General features: G+C 37.6%; 1 protein-coding gene across 2 annotated transcripts in view; it reads right to left on the bottom strand.

Annotated features, from left to right (window-relative positions):
* pcdh1b (protocadherin 1b) overlaps nt 1-18,418 on the bottom strand; it is a 237,217-nt gene that overhangs the window by 72,833 nt on the left and 145,966 nt on the right. For both annotated transcript variants that reach the window (XM_036569300.1, XM_036569299.1), the window contains one exon: nt 10,046-10,265. In XM_036569300.1, the coding sequence (XP_036425193.1) occupies nt 10,046-10,265 (220 nt within the window). The remainder of the gene's footprint in view (nt 1-10,045; nt 10,266-18,418) is intronic.

Raw genomic sequence — 18,418 nt, 5'->3', positions numbered from 1 at the left:
GAGACGAATGATTGCGCTCATTTCCCGCGGAATGGGATCCGCCTGCATAAACAAGTCGGTAATGGACGCCGCTGGCTGCCGGACGCTCTGGAGAAACGAAGCCTGACCACAGCACAGCTGCTCCGGAGGAGTTTCGTGCGCTCGGCCTGCCTGCGTTTTTCAGTACCGTCAGGACCTCATATCTCACAAATGGCAACTTTATAAAAGAAGGAAAAATGTGCATAACTGTGATATTCTTTAATGTAGCCGTGCACCCTGTTAGAGTTACAGTCACTGCACTGCCATATAGCTAACAGCTTCTTAATCAATATTAATAAACACATCAGAAAATACATATACTATTATTACAGGAATAGTGTATGTATTTTCTGATATGGGGTATATCAGTTTTTTGCCATTTAGGGTGTCTCTGAAATGCATTAAAATACAATAAATTCTTTGTCTGATCTATATTTTGTGATCATTGAAATAATAGTGTTTTAAAAACAATAAATGTGACAGGAGGAAACAGAAAAGGAATATAAGTTAATATAACAGCACTAACTGTGTTGTGTTAAGTGTTGCAAACTATATATACACACACCGATCAGGCATAACATTATGACCACCTCCTTGTTTCTACGCTCATTGTCCATTTCTGTTCTCTGACCACATTTTTGGATGATGATTCTAACATTAAAGCCTCACTTTCTCTTTTTACCTTTTTATCTGCCTTGTTACACAAACTGAAGCGAAAAACAAAAAAGAGGCTTCTTTATGTATAATTGTCCATTTTATTTGTGCTTGTGAATCAATATAATAATGCTAATGATGCTTCAAGTGTGATAATCATCATGTTGGAAAAGTGAACTCAGAGAACTATAGAGACTAATTTAACAGTTTGCCAAATAACATTACAAATTAAAAGATATAAAATTATGAAAATATAATATTTCATGTTTTTTCCCAAAGGCATGTAAAGCTGAATTCCAGAGCAACTCTGCTATAAAGATAGAAAACACATTGTGTGGACATGGCTTTGGAACTACCATCTAGCAGTGTGAAGTTTCTCCAGCAGGGCACGCTATTAGCATGCAAGTCACTTTGGTATTTGTCACTTAGAGAAGAAACAGCTGTGAACCCACACCAGCAGGATCCAACCAACACACACCAGTTTACAGTCACAACTTTCAAAACTAGTTTATTACCAAAAGATAGCGAGTTACTCTCTGTTATTAATGTACTTTTATTTCATTAAATCAGTTCATTATAAAGTCAGTTAAAAAGGGTGTAGAGCGCAGCTCCAGGATCATGTTTGTGATTCATTGTTGATCTGCTCATCAAACTGTCTGAACATGTTAGCACAGGAGAGCAAAGAAAACAAAGTTTTTAATCTCAATTTCTCACTTTTATTGCCATTAAAATGATGAAGTGTTGGATTTTGAAACTTCATCATAGACCTTTTTAAGCTCAAAATGTTGGCCTTTTTGAAAACTGAAAGCAGAAAAAGCCACTTATGATAATTTTTGGCTTAACTTATCCTTAATCACAACAACAGCCAATCAGACTCATGAAGTTCATGACATGCAAAACTCAAACTGACCTGGGAGCCTGACAGACATAGCGGCAGTAATGGAGGCAAGGCTTGTCAGAAAGGTCAGTGGTCAAGCACTATCTTTTTGCATATCCACATAATGATTATATGTTTTAAAAATAAACGTAATTTACATATTAATGTCACATACACAGGCTCAAAAAGAAGGTCCAGCTCAATGTTTGGGCTTCAAGTAATCTTAAAATCAACATTATATTGATGAACATATGAAGAAGATGCTCTTCTGCACTTCGTGTGCAATTACACATTTCCACCAGAGAGGTCTCCAAATCCCCAAATCCTACATAGTGTTGCTTTAATACAGAATGCAGTTGATGTGGCTCAGCCAATCAGATTTTAGAACTGGAACTGTTTGAGTAATGTAAATTATTAGTTTCACACATGATCATTCCTAATAATTTTCATAAGCGAATAACAAAATATCAGTGAGTATCAAAACAGAAGCAAACATAAAAGTTTCTTTCATAGCAGTCTTACTCTCTCACAATCTCCCCTTTTCTTTAATTCTCTTTCTCTTTCCCTTCCTTTCTCTTTTCTTTCTCTCTTCCTCCATTTCTTTTATTCTTTCTTTTCTGTTAATACTGCTCACTTTCTGCTGCCACTTTCGCCGCCTCCCCACTCTCTCTCCCCACTCTCTCACCCCATTCTCTTCCACAGACTCATCCATTTGTATTAGCGTTAGCATTAGCGCTAGCATTAGTGAAGGTCTGGCTGAAATGCTGCCTCTCGGGACACCCGTCAAGAGTAATGGAATTACAGCCCATTATCAGATGGAGATGATTCCATTTAGCAGGAGAGGAGCGAGGAACAAGACTGGAGAGAGAGAGAGAGAGAGAGAGAGAGAGAGAGAGAGAGAGAGAGAGAGAGAGAGAGATGGATTTGGTCCATTTAGCCGTGTCTAGGCTAATCTTTGCCTAACAGCATCTGAACAAGCCAAGCTCCACTCAAACTGCCAAGTTTCAGAATTCTTTAGCATGAACACTCCAGTAGATCCTGTTTTGATTTATTCATAATTATGTTTAACCCTTTCTTCCCTAATGTAGGAGGGGTGATCCAATCATGGTGTTTGTGTTTGTCTCCTTTTAACTGATTATAATCCATCCTCCAGAGTAGTTGGTGAGCATTCATGTCCATGTTGGTCAGTGAAATGGATCAGTTTGTGGAATTGGATCTTTCTGTGAGCTGCCGTGTTTCCTATCAATGTATAAAAGAAGCTCCGTGCTGCATTTATAATTGGATGCACTGGGATAGTTTCTGAAACACAGTTCACATCTCTATGGAAATATTTATTATTGATCCGTTTCATCAGAGGAACAATGAAAGGACCCTGAAGTGTGAAGTATACTCATATTTGTTTTATCACATCCTTTACATATCAACATAAAGGCAACAACAGCACTGATAAATCAGGCTCTTAAAGAAGAAGAGTAGATTGAAGAGTTAATAGAGATTCACTTCATCATCAGTTAGTGTTTTGCTTGTCTTCATGCTTAGTGAGCCTGCTTGTTTGCTGGTAAGTATAATATCTCTAGAAAATATGAACTGGAATAAAAACATAACTCATTAGTCTGATTGGATCGTGTTAAAAGAGACCTATTATACTCATTTTCAATATAATTTTATTTTGGGGGTCTACTAGAATAGATTTACATGCTTCAATTAATCAGTCAATGAGCCCAGCGTGCTCTAATTGGTCAACTCTGTTCTGATTGATTGACAGAGCAACATCCCACGCCAAGGCCGCCCCTACACCACTGTGGCTGTTCTTAGAACGGTGTTGGTGCTACTGTATCAGACTCAGAGTCCGATCCTGAAAGTCAGAACAAGTTGGTAGACCTGATTCACCTTCTCAAGCTAGACTGGAGCAGGATGTTACAGAGTAGGGAGCTTTAACTTTGTAGCTTTCTTGTGTGACAACATGCCAAGCTTGCCAGTAGGCAGGCTATTAGGATTGTGTTACGAGATTGCATCACCTTGGAATGACAGAAAAAGCTGGAATTTCAAAGAGGTGTTTCAGACAGCTGGGAAAAGTAGTTTCTGTCGGAGAGAGTTTCTCCCAACTTTGTGCTTTGTGACTTTTCAGACCATTTACATGCACAAAAGCTACAATACACTAAAGGAAAGGGAAAAGCCAGAAAAGCAGAATAGGTCCTCTTTATCTCTCTGTGGTCTGAGGGCATTTTCTCGATTTGTGCATATTTTCTTAAATTCTCCTTTAAAGGCTCTTCATATAACATGATACTCATATGTTTCATATCAAAATGCTCCGTTATCTTCATCACTACTTTCCAAAACTGCTGCAGCAACCTCAGCAGCTGTAAACTCTCTGCATGCCATTTCACATGTGTCTCTGATGTGAACTGAATGAAGAATGAAGGGTTTCTGGTGTGGGTCAGTCCTTAGTGATTTCCTGGGCGTCCATTGGTCAGTTTCACACAAACTGTAGATGGACACACAAATCCACCAGTTCCACACAGTGAGAGGCAGATGACGTGTATCTCAGCCCCTCTTCATAGACTCATAACTCTGCATGTGAGTCACGTAGGATCTCATGATAAGATGGAATGGAAAGGCGACTCTACAGATTCAAGAAATGTTTGAACTGTATTTCTGCTCGGGCAAGTTTGTGGACCACAGACAGTTAAAAATGATGTTTATGGGTTGAGTTTAAACTCATCAAGTGTACTGTAAATGCTCATGAAGGGACACAGCGGGGCTTCCATCCAAGTTTTATAAGCTCTTGAAATGCAAGGTCATAGAATGATATATTAAAGAGTCTTTGAAGTTACTTCATAAATGAGTTTAAGAGGAGAAAAACATCGAAAAATGACAAAAGTGTGGTAAAATATGAAGAGATGTACCGATATGGGATTTCAGCGATGATAACAGTAACTTGTAGTTAATACCTTGTTGTGGCGGATACTGATAACGCACTTAACGTATAATTTTATTTTACATTTTTACATTTTAACCCATCAAAGCTGAGTTATTACTGCTGTAATATTTCAACATAATTACTTAATAACATACTGAACTACATGATTACAACTTTACATGCATTACAACTTTACACCCACTCCATATGCACAGATGTGTAACTATTTCAGTGTCAAAAAAAGACAAAAATAAAAAGTATTTTCTTTTTCTTTTGGCAAAACAAGACTGAAAACACAATGCTAACTTGCTATCAAATGTAAATCATAATAAAAACTCCACTTTTACAATCTTTACTTTCCACACAATTTCTTAACTTGTTTTAAGTTACAAATAATATTTGTATTCATATAAAGTTACAGTGTTATTTTATCATCACTGGTGATGCAAATACAAATCAAGCTAGGATGTCTCAAGGTTAAACGATCTGCTAACTGTCTATTCTGTACATTCCTATTTATTACATTTTGTGTGTTTATAATATTTTCTCTTGGTGTAAAGTACTGATGAGAGAAAATTCTTTGTATGTGGAGCTATGATTGACAAACAGAACAATTCAGAGTCTTTTACAGAGCAGGGGCAGTACCACTCTTGTCACTGGTGGTACCCTCAAGGGTACATCTCAGTACCTTTAGTCAGGGAACATAATTGTACAATAATCCATTGAAATTATATGTTGTATTGACTCCACACACCCTGTCTCGTCTCAAGGCTTTTTATTGTATTGTTCTCTTTTAAAACATTCGGTTATGAAAAGGTACAAATACGTACTTTCCACCTGGAAAAAAATACTTATTTAAGGTTCACAATCGGATCTAAGACGACTGTTGTACTTTTTAGGGTACATTTACATTCTTTGTACCAGCACAGAGCCTTTATTTCTAACAGTGTGCTCATCTGTAACGACGTACATCGTATTTCACTGAACCAGACAGATTCAAAATAAACAGGCAAATAAAATAAATAAAGCAGCTCTGGATGGTCCTCACAGTGCAGCCTGTAGATGCCTCACCGTAATGATGTTTGTAAAGGATTCCAAAAACATTCAGATGATTCCAGACGCCACAGTTGGCGAAATCTACACAAATATTAATTTCGCTAATTACGCTGAACAGACATGATGTCTGGTGGAGGACTGGTTTGAAAGGCAATATGCAAATTTTTAGAGAAACAGTCCAACACTGAGACCTGCTAAAATGATAATGGAGCACAAGCTCTAAACAAGGCTGTGGAAACTTCCAGAAGCTCAAGAACTTCTGCTGCAAGGAAACCGAGGGAGCGGAGACCAGAGCAGATGTTTAGAGGGCTTGGGAACACGGATATTGCTCAGTGGACAAAATTATTTAAATTCTGAGTTAGATATAAGCCAGAAGTTGGTGTGGCTCAAAGGAATAGCTTAAACAAACAGCCTGATGTGGCTAAATAAGAATGCAAGCTAGTTCACAGCTGTTAGCATGATGCTGTAAGTTATATGTATGAAGCTAACCGGTGCCTGTTCACTTTTACACTATAAAAGCAACACAGTCACAGCACTTCAACAGTCCTGCAATCTAAACGCTGCAGTAGATGCTGTTTTGATTCATTTCTAGGTGTTGCTAATGCAGATTAGCACTTTAATGGATGAATCCTCATGTTATTCTCTGGTTGCCAAAGCAAATTCTACATAAGTCATTTTAAATAATATCCAGTATGAAATATCAGAGCTGACTATGTTTATACTTTTACATAGTCAGCAATAAAAACACTCCAGCAGATCCTGTTTAGATGTTTAATCATTTTTAGCTGCTAAAAGAGCTTAAATGGGCTTCATTTCACTGCAGATTTGATGAGACTCATTTGGAGTTTTTTTTCTGTTTTCTCTGATGTTTACACACTTTTATCAGCTCAGCTCAGGAGAGATGGAGAGAATGGATGGAGATATAGAGAAACAGAAAAGGTTTCATAGGTAAAAGAAAGAAATAAGAGGAAGGAATGAAAAGAGAAGAAAATGATGGAGAGATGAACAAAGGAGAGATTAAAAGAATAGAGATGGAGAGATAAAAGGATGGAGGGATGAAAAGAGTGCAGAAAAGAACAAGAGATGGAGAGAAACAAGTAAGAGACCAAGAGAAAGGATGGTGAGATGGGAAGGAAGGAAGCAATGGAGAGCTAGAGAAAAGCATGGAGAGAAAGAAGGAAGTGAGAGATTGAGAGTTAACTGTAACAGACAGAGGGTCAGTTTAATACTTGCTATAAAAGTCTGATGAATGAGTGCAAACAAAGTTAAATTCATATAATTCTATGTTGTAAGAAACATATATTTTCCAACCAAACTGCATAAATATATTATCCACCTATAAGACAGACAGAGAGATCAACTGATAGATACACTGCAAAAAATAATATCTTGTCAAGTGAAATTGTCTTAAACCTAGTTGATATATCAAATATTTCTCTTGTTGAGCTTATTTTAAGGCTTATTGTAAGATTATTTAACTTATTTTAAACAGGTTTACCTGTTCTGGGTGATTTTATTAAGTAAAATGATCTCACTGTATTGGCAGATAATTTAGCTTGTTTTAAGAAATGTGATTGAAACAAGCTAAATTATAAGCCAGTATAGTTACATAATTTTACTTTAAAAAGTTACTTAAAATGATCATAAGTGCACAACCATCTCAAAATAAGAAATATAAGATATATTGACTAGAATTAAGACAATTTCACTTGACAAGATACTACTTTTTGCAATGCACACACACACACACACACACACACACATCAAATTAAAATTATATATATATATATATATATATATATATATATATATATATATATATATATATATACACATATACATATCAACAACATCTGAAAGATACCAATTAAATAGATGAAAATTCCTGTTTTCAGATGTTTCTCTTTTCTGTCTTAAAATCTGTGTAATCATATGAAACAAAAAGACATAATTTACTTTATTTGTCTTTGTTTAACTAAAGGTGTCTTAGTTGTAACACAGCAGTACAGACTAACCCCGCAGTACAGAGGTCTTACTTGAGCCTAACTAGCGCTTGCTGTAAGCTTGTCTCATGCTTCAACATGGTGCTGCGTTGTAGGAAACAAGGTGGTGATTAAAGTAATGTAAGGTTGGATTTTGTGATTTACACAAACTGCTCAGTTACCAAAAAAAACTTGTGTGAAAAAAATGGACTTACATGCCCTGAAAACACTCTTTGGCACAGATCGCTTTAAAACACTGACATTTGAATTTTGGTGGGAGACAGCGGCTAGGAAATGTGGTAATGTGGCCAGAAGCACATGCTGTTTTACCTTCTTTAACAACATAAAAATGACGCGTTAATATGTGCCCTACATTAGGTTGTTCCCAACGCTCCCCTACCACATTGCCTAGTGTAGCAGAGCGCTGCTATAGAATGCCAGCAGGGGGAGCTGATAAACTCCAGGTTCAAGTTTATTTTTACACTCTACTCATATAAATTGAATGAACTAGTGTTCAGCATCACTCATCATATTCAGCATCCATTTACTGCCTTTTCACAGAATGGCTATTTTCAAGCTGAAAGATATGAGCTGAAACTGGCTAGGCTAGTGATGTTAGCTGAGCTGACTTACTATTAGCATCTGCTTGTTTAACTAAAAGCCTGGCAGCCGTTCTCTATGTCTCTCTTCATGCTACATGTGATCTACTGAGGCTTTCTATAGTCTCAGTATGGCTTTAGTTCAATGTAGTAAAAGCAAAATGCTGCATGATGCACTGAGAAACTGAACAGTGCTGATATGTGTACCTCGATTAAAAACAATGGTTTCTAATTATTTGAATGCTGTGTGATGCAACACTTCGCATCCGGTGTGCGACGGCCTGAACAGTAGACTACAACTGTTTAAGCCATCCATACAGCAGGAAACACTGTAACTTCCTCACTGTAACTTAGTCCATTGTTAGAGTGGAAGTTTCCTGCAGGCCATAAAGATAGACTACCGCAGACAGGTCTCACACACACGCAAACACATGTTCAGGAAATGCCTTCAGTCAGACCTTTCCCACGCTGACCTCATTCCTATATGTGAAACATCACGTACAGCCCCTCTGTACAGCATTATCAGAGCTGTAACCATCAACATGTTTTTTAGGTTTAATACTTTTTTTTTAACCCTGAGGTCAATTCACCTCAATTCACTCTCTGATATTTTCTGTTTTATGATGTTTTCAGGTCTACAGAGCTCCAATTCTGTTCTACACAGGTTTCAGCTCCTTCTGCACCACCTTGTAACTAAACGAACCCCAAAAATCGCAATGTCTACAATTAAGAAGCTCTTCTGAAAACTGAGCCCAGTCATTTTAATGTAGGTGTAGTCATATCATAACTCCCATCCCATGCCCTGCCCATTTTACTCTGATAGGCTGCACCTAGATGTCTAGTTTTGATCACTCACAGTATTTTCAATGAAAGACAGTAAATAAAAGATGCTATGAAGTGAGTGAGGAGCGAATCATCCATACAGCTTTACATTCAGTAACTGCTATTAATTATTCAGTATCTCCTACGAATTATTCAAAATCTACTATGAATGATTCGTTATAAACCATGAATTAATTAGTATCTACCACAAATTATTCAAAATCTATTATGAATTATTCAGAATCTACTATGAATAATTAGAATATGCTATAAATTATTCAGAATCTACTATGAATTATTCAGTATCTGCTACAAATGATTCACTAACTACTATGAATCGTTCAGTATCTACGACGAATTATTCAGTATCTACTATGAATTATTCAGAATCTGCTACAAATGATTCAGTAACTATCATGAATTATTTTGTATCTACTATGAATTTTTCAGAAACTACAACGAATTATTCAGAATCTACTATGAATTATTCAGAATCTACTATGAATAAATAGCATCTGCTACAAATTACTCAGAATCTACTATAAATTATTCAGTATCTATGGAACTGATATGCATGTTGTGTAGCTATGAAGAAGTTGTAGTGACCCACATACAGACCACTGGAGTTTAAGGGGCAATATCAACTACATTTAGCCACGTCATGGCATAATGATGGGCAGAAAAACACTGTCCGAACAACCATAACATTAGCTAGACTAACACAAGTTAACAACAGCACAGGAGATATAACATGAGGATTGCTGTTGCTAGCTAAGCTAGCAAACTACAGTCATTCTAGTCATCACACAGTCATTCAAAACTGCACCTAACATTGCAGTACAGTCGTCTACCTCAGGACATCTCTTGGAGATGCTGCTACATTGTTGAAAATCCTGGTCCACTCATGAGGGATCAGAACACATGATTAGGTACATTGTCATGTTTTTGTTGAATTTCTCTGACTTTTTTTTTGGTGTTGCTCATTATGTTGCTAAACTAAATTCCGCTGGGGTTAAAGGTCACTGCAGTGGAGCCACATGCTGTTAAAAGAGAGATATAGAGAGATAGAGTGATGGAGTGATGGAGATAAAGGAGGGGACACTCCACCTCTTCTTACCGTTCTCGGGGTGCTCCATCTCCCCGATGCTGCCGTCTGGTGTGGTCCGCTCGTAGTGGTCCTCTGGCAGGGCGAGGGGGCCGATCCTGGGCCCGGACGAGCTCTTACTGCTCGGCGTCTCCGACTCCTCCAGACCGCTGTCATAGTAACTGTGCTGGGAGGGGTCCTGCAGGTCCTGCGCCTGATTGGCTGTGGAGAAGGTCACTCGGCGGTGTGGGAGCTGTGATTGGACAGAGAGGAGGAAAGATAAATTCGACGTTATTGTCTTAAAATATGGTACATTTTTGAGATACTATACGTGATTATACAAGATTATATGAAATTTTAGAAAAAGGAGCAGTTATACAGTCAAACACTGCAATTAATTATATTATGGCAAGTGAAATTCTCTCCTATCTAGTTGATGTATCTAATATCTTTTATTTTAAGACTGTTGTAAGCTTATTATAAGATTGTTTAACTTATTTCTAAGCTTTTTTACTTGTTTTAAGTGAAATAAGAAAAGGGGTAATTTTGCTTGATTGCTGCATATTTCTTACAACAAGCATTGTTATCTGAGATATAACACTTAACTTAAAACAAATAAAAAGCATTTTAACCTCAAAAATGAAAAAAATATTAGATATATCAACTAGACTTAAGATAATTTCACTTGCTTTCATTTTGTCCAGCGCAGTGAGTAACAATGACAAAACCAAAATGATCCAGTTAAAATCAGGAAGTTTTCTACACCAGAGAGTCTCATTGCACTGATGTTTCACCACAACAAAAATATGGTGGTTAAAGCAGCTTTTCATCCAAATACACAATTAGACTTGCCAAAAATTGATTTACACCAAAGTTATGTGACCGCCTAGCTTGAAGTTTTGAGCTGTTAGCTAATAGGAATGTTTATTTACTTTTGTGGGCTTGTTTACTTTTTGATTTGATGTGCAGATGTTACATTTCCCATCTAGACACCCTGAAGGCTTTGGGATATGATACTATATTTGAATGCGAGTGGTGCTGTGATGACAAAGTGTGAAATTATGGTGATTCTAAATGTAAACTGTAAATGTAAAACAGTAATGTTCTGTTAATTACTGAGATTTCACCCAAAAACCGTTTTTGATTTTGCTGGCATGTCTGGCAAATTGTCTAGTTGTCCTCATATGTACCATGACAAAAGATAAAAACAAACAAACAAACAAGCAAATCACTTTTTCCCCACCATTTCCAAACTTTGAAGTCTAAGTAGTGTTACTAAAATGGTAGCGTTACAGTTGTTCTATATACAACCATCGACACTCAAAGAACCCTTTGCATGATTAATTAGTTCTTTACATGGTGAGATCATTCTTCAGATTCAAAATGTGTTGTATATGGTTCTATATAGAGCCTTTTTGAAAACGGTTCTAAATTGGTACTGTTACAATGTTGAACTTGTAATCGAACTCTTTTGGTGCTATACAGAACCATATTCAACACATTCTCCATCAATCTATGATTAAATGGTTCTCTGCATGGTGAAATCATTCTTCAGACTAATGGAGAGTGTGTTGTATTTGGTTCTATGTAGCACAAAAAAGGGTTCTGCTATTGTGTCAAGCTTGTACCAACATCAGAAACCTTTTGGTGCTAAACAGAACCATATACAACTCCATCAATCTGAAAAACATTTTCACTATGCAAAGAACCATTAAAGCATGCAAATGCTTCTTTTAGTGTTAATGGTTCTAAATAGAACCACTGTCTTTACCAAAGAAGTCTTGAAGAACCATCTTTTTCAGAGTGCAAAATCATGATTCATCATTATTTTATCTTAATCTTAGTCCAACTCCACATTGGAAATTTGGGAAGTTAATGATGGTGAGATTGTTCTCCATTCTTTCTTCTCTAAAAGTTCTTCAGAATCACCATATCAAGTCAACTAAACATAAACCGAACAATAATTATCCATTTTGAAAATATATTAATATCAACTTTCTCATCTTTCATCAACAATTTTGGAACCAAAATCAACAAACAAATAAAACCCAGTTATTTCATCACAGTAAGATCAATTAGACCCTCAACCAACAGCAAACAGATTTTTTAAACAGTTCAGTTCAGTTTCCTTGGTATGCTACAGTATCCCAGGTGGTTGCTAGAGCATTGCTAAGCACGTTAGATGGTTACTACATTGAGCAAAAGGCTGTATTTAATGATAAATTAAGTGGTTCAATGTTCCAGTAAACATTCAGACTAGAACAAAACAGCGCCGTGTGACAGATCCCTTCCATTAAAACGTACACTGAATGTATCTGCTTCAGTCCTCACAGCTCAGACTCAGTAAACAACGTGTGAAGTTCACACAGAAGAAGGATGAATGAAGGCCAAAACAAAACTGACTCTGCGGATGGATGCTGCAATAAATGCAGCAGGTTTCAGTATCTGCACCCGGAAAGTTCCACCAGTTCCACCGTGATGACACACTGCAGGTAAAGGCTTAATGAGCGGAAAAAGGAGAGAATAATGAGAGCTGAGCTGTGATGTAAAGCAGCAGGAGTGTCTCCATCCACACATCCTGCATCATATACATTCATACACCAACAATGAAAAACACAGCAATGAGTACACACAGCAAAATGCACCATCATATCAAAACAGAATTAACACTGAAAACCACTTCAGAACAGCAATGGAAACAAAACTATAATAACCTGATTGTAGTAAAGACCCATGTGTGATAGTTTTAACATTTTTATTGACTTTAAAAATAATCTAATGTAAATATATATATATATATATATATATATATATATATATATATATATATATATATATATATATTTATCAGCCATTATATCATTATATCTCCTGCTTAGTGTGTGTTTCAGTGTTAAATCTCAACTCGACACAATCGGTTATTGCGCCACATATCAATAATCTGATTGGTCACTGCTCAGCCCATTTGCATAAACTTTGTCCTCAGCAACAGCAGCAGTCTGATGAGTCAGTTGTGTATATTGTCATCTCTTGCCTCGTTATAGCGCTTTATGACACTGTTTGGTGTAAATAAAAAAGGGCAAATCATTTTGCATGATGTCATCAGTAATGTCACATATACACCGCTTAAAATTCCACTAACAGCTTCTCACGTCCCTGCTTTAGTTATTTTGCTGTGTGTTAACTAGGCTAGTCTTGCTAACAGCTAATCACAGTACATTAAATTTACTCCACAATGAATACGAAATGAATAGTTTAGTAGAGGGTCGGCAACATGTGGTTCCAGGGCTAATTCAGGTGCTAATTCACCAACTTCTAACCCTGAAGGTTGGTGCGCAGGATGCTGGTTACATAGCAATGTAGACAAGTCTCGCCTAGCTAGTAGCTAACGAAAAGACAAAGAGACAGATTTAGGATGAACATCGATAATTTGGAGATGAATGGACTTATTTTCACTTATAATCACTCCAGCTGAGTTCCCGATACGTTTAATCTGCAGTGAGAAACCGTCAAACACTAAAAAGTCCTGAAGCTGAAGTCAGTTTCTTATTCACCAGCTTCTTGTTTGAATTTTCCCATTCCAACTTAAATGCTGCAGCAGTTACATTCTGGCGCCTCAGGCACCATTTAAGGTGGAACAGAAAAATTCGAACAAGAAGCTGGTGAATGAGAAACTGACTTCAGCCTCGTAAAAAGTCAAATGTTGAGAGACATTTTACAAGAAACTGTTCTACTTTTAAGGCAAAGTTTCCTGCCAGAGATGCAAGAAAAGCTATAGCTGAGCGAAAGTTTAAAGCAGAGCAAAATAAATCTGTATTTTCATTTATATTGTTTACCCTATGATAGTAGCACATACTGAGACATATTTACAGCCACGATGGTAATACAAATTTTGTTGAAAGGACAAAATCGCCCTTCTTAACATTTGGATTGCCAACCCCTGACCTAGTAAAATAAAAGTGCTTAATGTTGGACGTGTACTGAGTGGAAACCATTCAGGATTGTATCTGAAGTTAAATTACGCTGTAAATAAAATGCTAATGAGTGAGGCTAGTCTTGCTAAGTCCTCTAGCCTATGTATGTTCTCTGATGGACACACACACACACACACACACACACACACACACACACACACACACAGATAAGCAATGCTCCACTGTGAGTGCTTTTGTTCTCAGCACAGCGTCTCCTTTCAGAGCAAGGAGCAGAATTCATTTCAGAAAAACCCCGATTAGCACATCAGGAGTGTGTATGCTTTATCTTCAGTATGCATTCTGTGTGTGTGTGTGTGTGTGTGTGTGTGTGTATAGGAGTGTGTGTGTGTGAGGATCAGGTTTATGCCACATTGTGGGGACCAAAACCTGTTCATATACTCACGTTCTGCAGACTTTTCTTCCTTGTGGGGACCATTACATTTTAAAGTAAGGGTGCACACTTAAAAATGATTGTTCTTCAAGGGTTCTTTAGTAAGGAAAATGGTTGTATATAGAACCATTAACAGTCAAAGAACTGAATAGCACCACAAAGGGTTCTTCTATTGTTACAGGCTTGATATCATCACAATAGAAGAGCCCTGTTTGTATCAGCATAAAACAGTTTTCAAAAAGAGTGTGTGAAACCATTTACAACACATTCTTCATCAACCTGAAGGTACATTCCCTCATGCAAAAAACCCTTTAATCATGCAAAGGGTTCGCTGAGTGTTCACGGTTCTAAATAGGACTATTTTCTTTACTAAAGAACCCGTGAAGAACCATCATTTTTAAGAGGCTAAGGCTAAGGTTAAGGTTAGGGTAGTATTAGTTCTGGTTAAGGTTTGGGGAAGTCTCCAGGAAATGAATGGAAGTCTATGTGATGGACCCACAATTCACAGAAACAAGATTGTGTGTTTGTGTGTGTGTGTGGGGAGAGATGGAGTTACTCTTTTTTTCTCTAAGAGCTGCTCTATTCCCTCTCTCCATGTACTGCTGTTATTTCAGCCTCCAGCTACAACAGCACTCACTCTCTCACTCTCACACAAATGGCATCTCTCTCGCCCTCTCCCTTTCCTCTCTCTCCTCGGTCTCCATCTCCCCACGCTCCTTCTCTCCCTCTCTCTCCCCTCCCTCTTTCCCTCAGTCTCTCTCTACCGCCTCCCTCTCTCTCTCCTCTCTCTCTCTGTATGACAGTGTAGCCGGAGGTGGGATTGGTTTAGGTGGGAAGCGCACCTGAGAGAGTGGAGTACTCGCCCGCAGCCTCACAGCCAAACAACACCAGCAAAACACGCTCAGCTTTTACACCCGCGGAGCAAGAGAGAGAGGGAGAGAGAGAGGGAGAGAGAGGGAGAGAGAGGGGGGCAGCCACAGGGAGAGAGGGAAAAAAGTGAAGAAGAGAGGGAGAGAGAGGGATGGGTGAGTGGGAGTGAATTTATTCTGACTGCGAGGGATGGAGCTGAGATGGGCGCTAAAGGGGAGAGAGAGTCAGTGAGAGAGAGAGTTAGAGACGTAGAAAGATAGGAAAAAGAAAGAGGGAAGTAAATAAGAGAGAAAGAAGTGGTAAGAGAGAGAGACACACACAAAGAAAGGAGAAAGAAAGAAAGAGAGGAGCAAAAGAAAGGGATGGGGCTAAAGCAAGAGAGAAAGAATAAGTGAGAAGTGATAAGAGAGAGAATAATGAGAGCAAGAGAAAAGGAGAGGAAGACAGAGAGACAAAGACAGGAGAGAGAGAAAAAGAAGAGAGAGTGGGGAGAGACAAGAGAAGGAAATAGAGAGAAAGAAGAAGAGAAAGAGTGAAACAGGGAGACATACAGAGAGAGAGAGAGCGAGAGAGAGAGAGAGAGAGAGAGAGAGAGAGAGAGAGAGAGAGAGAGAGAGAGAGAGAGAGAAAGCTGTAACTGAATCAAATTAAAACTGAATTAAGACCGGGGAGGGGGGGGGGTAAAGAGACGGAGAGACACGGGGGTGGGGGTGGGGTGGTTGGGGGTGGTTAAAGGGAATGACAGAGAGCGAGAGAGAGAGACAGAGAGAGCGAGAGAGAGAGAGAGCGAGAGCGAGAGAGAGCGAGAGAGAGATGGATGGATGTTGTGTATATGCTATGTGTGTATGTAGTTTATGAGTATCAGGCTGAAAAATTGTTTTTCATGTATGCATAGTTTTTTAAAGAGTTTTGATGTTTTTAAACTACAACACTTATTTAATTAACATTAATCACATCTTAATCCATGCTTATGAGCAATTCTTCTGTCACCACAAACCACAAATACTTCTTTTACCACTTTTAATACCACTGATAATAATGATTATAATAATAATAATAATAATAATAATAATAATAATAATAAAAATAATAATAATGGTGACACATTTTGAGTGGTCCTGTTTAGATGAAACAAACACTCAACAGACTCTCAGTAACATGTCAAAAACATATGAGGGTTAAGATTGGGTTTTAGGTGGAGGTTAAGTTTAGGATTAGGATTAGGTTTTAGGTGTAGGTTAAGTTTAGGGTTAGGATTAGGTTTTAGGTGGAGGTTAAGGTTAGGATTAGAATTAACAAAACATCTCCTTAATGTAAATAATGTATCGACAGTACATCTTCAAGATATTTAATGTATTCAGATGCTTCACTATTGCTACTTCACTGATATGTTATTGATGTGTTACTGATAATCTGTTAAGAGACTATTAATCATCTACAAAGGACCACTCCAAACACAGTGCTACCATAATAAAATAGTAATAATGATAAGTAGTAGTAGTATAAATACAAAGTATTAAATATTTTAATGTTCAGTTAAATCAAGTAAACTAACATTTAATAGTAGAATTGTAGGAGATTCTTATTGTGACAGCATTTGTGTTCCAGCTGAACATGAGTGAAGTTATTGTGAGTGAAATGTCGGCAAAACAGATCAATGACAAGTTGGTGACTCCACAGATTTGTTAATTGTGATGTGCTGTATCTCCTGCTGAGTTCTGAATGAATCCGTACAGGCAGGTTTAACTATCACTCTAAATTAGAGTAATAGCTAAATTAGTTGGTCTAAATTGTTTAAATATTTAATCTAAATCGCAGAAAAAAAAATTAAATATTCTATTACTGTTAAACATTATCAACCCTCTGTAAAGCAATGTGAGTCGCCACTGGTATGAACAGTTCTCTAAATTATTATTATTATTATTATTAAAGAAATTAAAATAATAGCTGAGTTAGTTGTAGCTGAATTACAGTCAGTGTGCAGCATTCATGCTGTGTCAGGTTTGCGTTTGAACGGTTTTAACATTGTAATCAGTCTGACCTGATTTTATAGAGCTTATGTTGGAGAACCAGATGCAGTGTGAAGCAGATCTGCTGTCAGATGCAAATATTTAGCCACAGAAAATGAGAAACTGGCAAACTGAAGGATGCAAATGTGACGGGCTGAATGAAGCTGTCTTGCAGGCCAGATGTGGCCCGCGCAACTAATAATGTCCACTAGTGGGTGCTGTGAGCAGTGAACTAGTCAGGGACAGCACCTGAGCTTAGAGAGTTTACAGCAGTGGTAAAAACAGTGACCAGAAAGCCCAGCGTACTCCACTAGTGTTGAAAAACTTCATCACATGAAGTCAAATCCACTGTCAACTGCAAATTTGGTAAAAAATACTGATGGTTCTGGCTGGTCGGAGTCCAGACTTAAACCCTATAGAGAAAATTTGGTCTCATATTAAACTCAAATTAGCTCAGCAATGTTTTCCAGCTGTTTGAAGCTGTCAATGCTGAGTGGAAAAATACTGACTCTTTTTTCTGTAAAAGAATGTCTGCAGATTTACACACAAAACTTCAACATTTAAAGAAATCTAAGGGAAAAACTCTCCCACACTTGCACTTACTGCATCTATTTGTTTAATGTTTTTGTTGTTAAGACCATTAAAAGTTTAATGCTTTGCCATTTTAATGCTTTGCCAGTTTTTAAAGTGAGAATCTACAGCCAGAAATTCAGCTGCATCTATGTTCTCTCTTAAACTGTAATCATAAACAAGTGCATTATTAATGATAATTAGCAGCAGAATATAATCAGAGAAAATTCAGAAGCAGCAGGTCAGAATAAAACCAAACTAAAGTTGTTGTTATGATTCCTATTAGAGCCTTTTAGACTCAGACCGCGGCTAATAAAGCCTGTTTGTTTTGCAAAGAAGTGGAGTCATGCAAAACCCAGGCAAACGAGCGAGTGAGAGAGTGAGAGAGTGAGAGAGAGAGAGAGAGAGAGAGAGAGAGAGAGAGAGAGAGATGCTATGTGAATTGATGTATGGATTGTAATGGATTATGTGTAAAAGTGGTTATTTATCACTAAAACTACACAGTAGGAACTTCTGTTTAAAACAGGAAGTCGATCAAGTGCGGAAAATCACACACACACACACATACGCACACACACACGCAGTTGTGAAA

The sequence above is a fragment of the Colossoma macropomum genome, unplaced genomic scaffold (assembly GCF_904425465.1).
Source record: "Colossoma macropomum unplaced genomic scaffold, Colossoma_macropomum, whole genome shotgun sequence".
NCBI classification, from domain to species: domain Eukaryota; kingdom Metazoa; phylum Chordata; class Actinopteri; order Characiformes; family Serrasalmidae; genus Colossoma; species Colossoma macropomum.
This window is presented reverse-complemented; position numbering and strand designations above follow the sequence as displayed.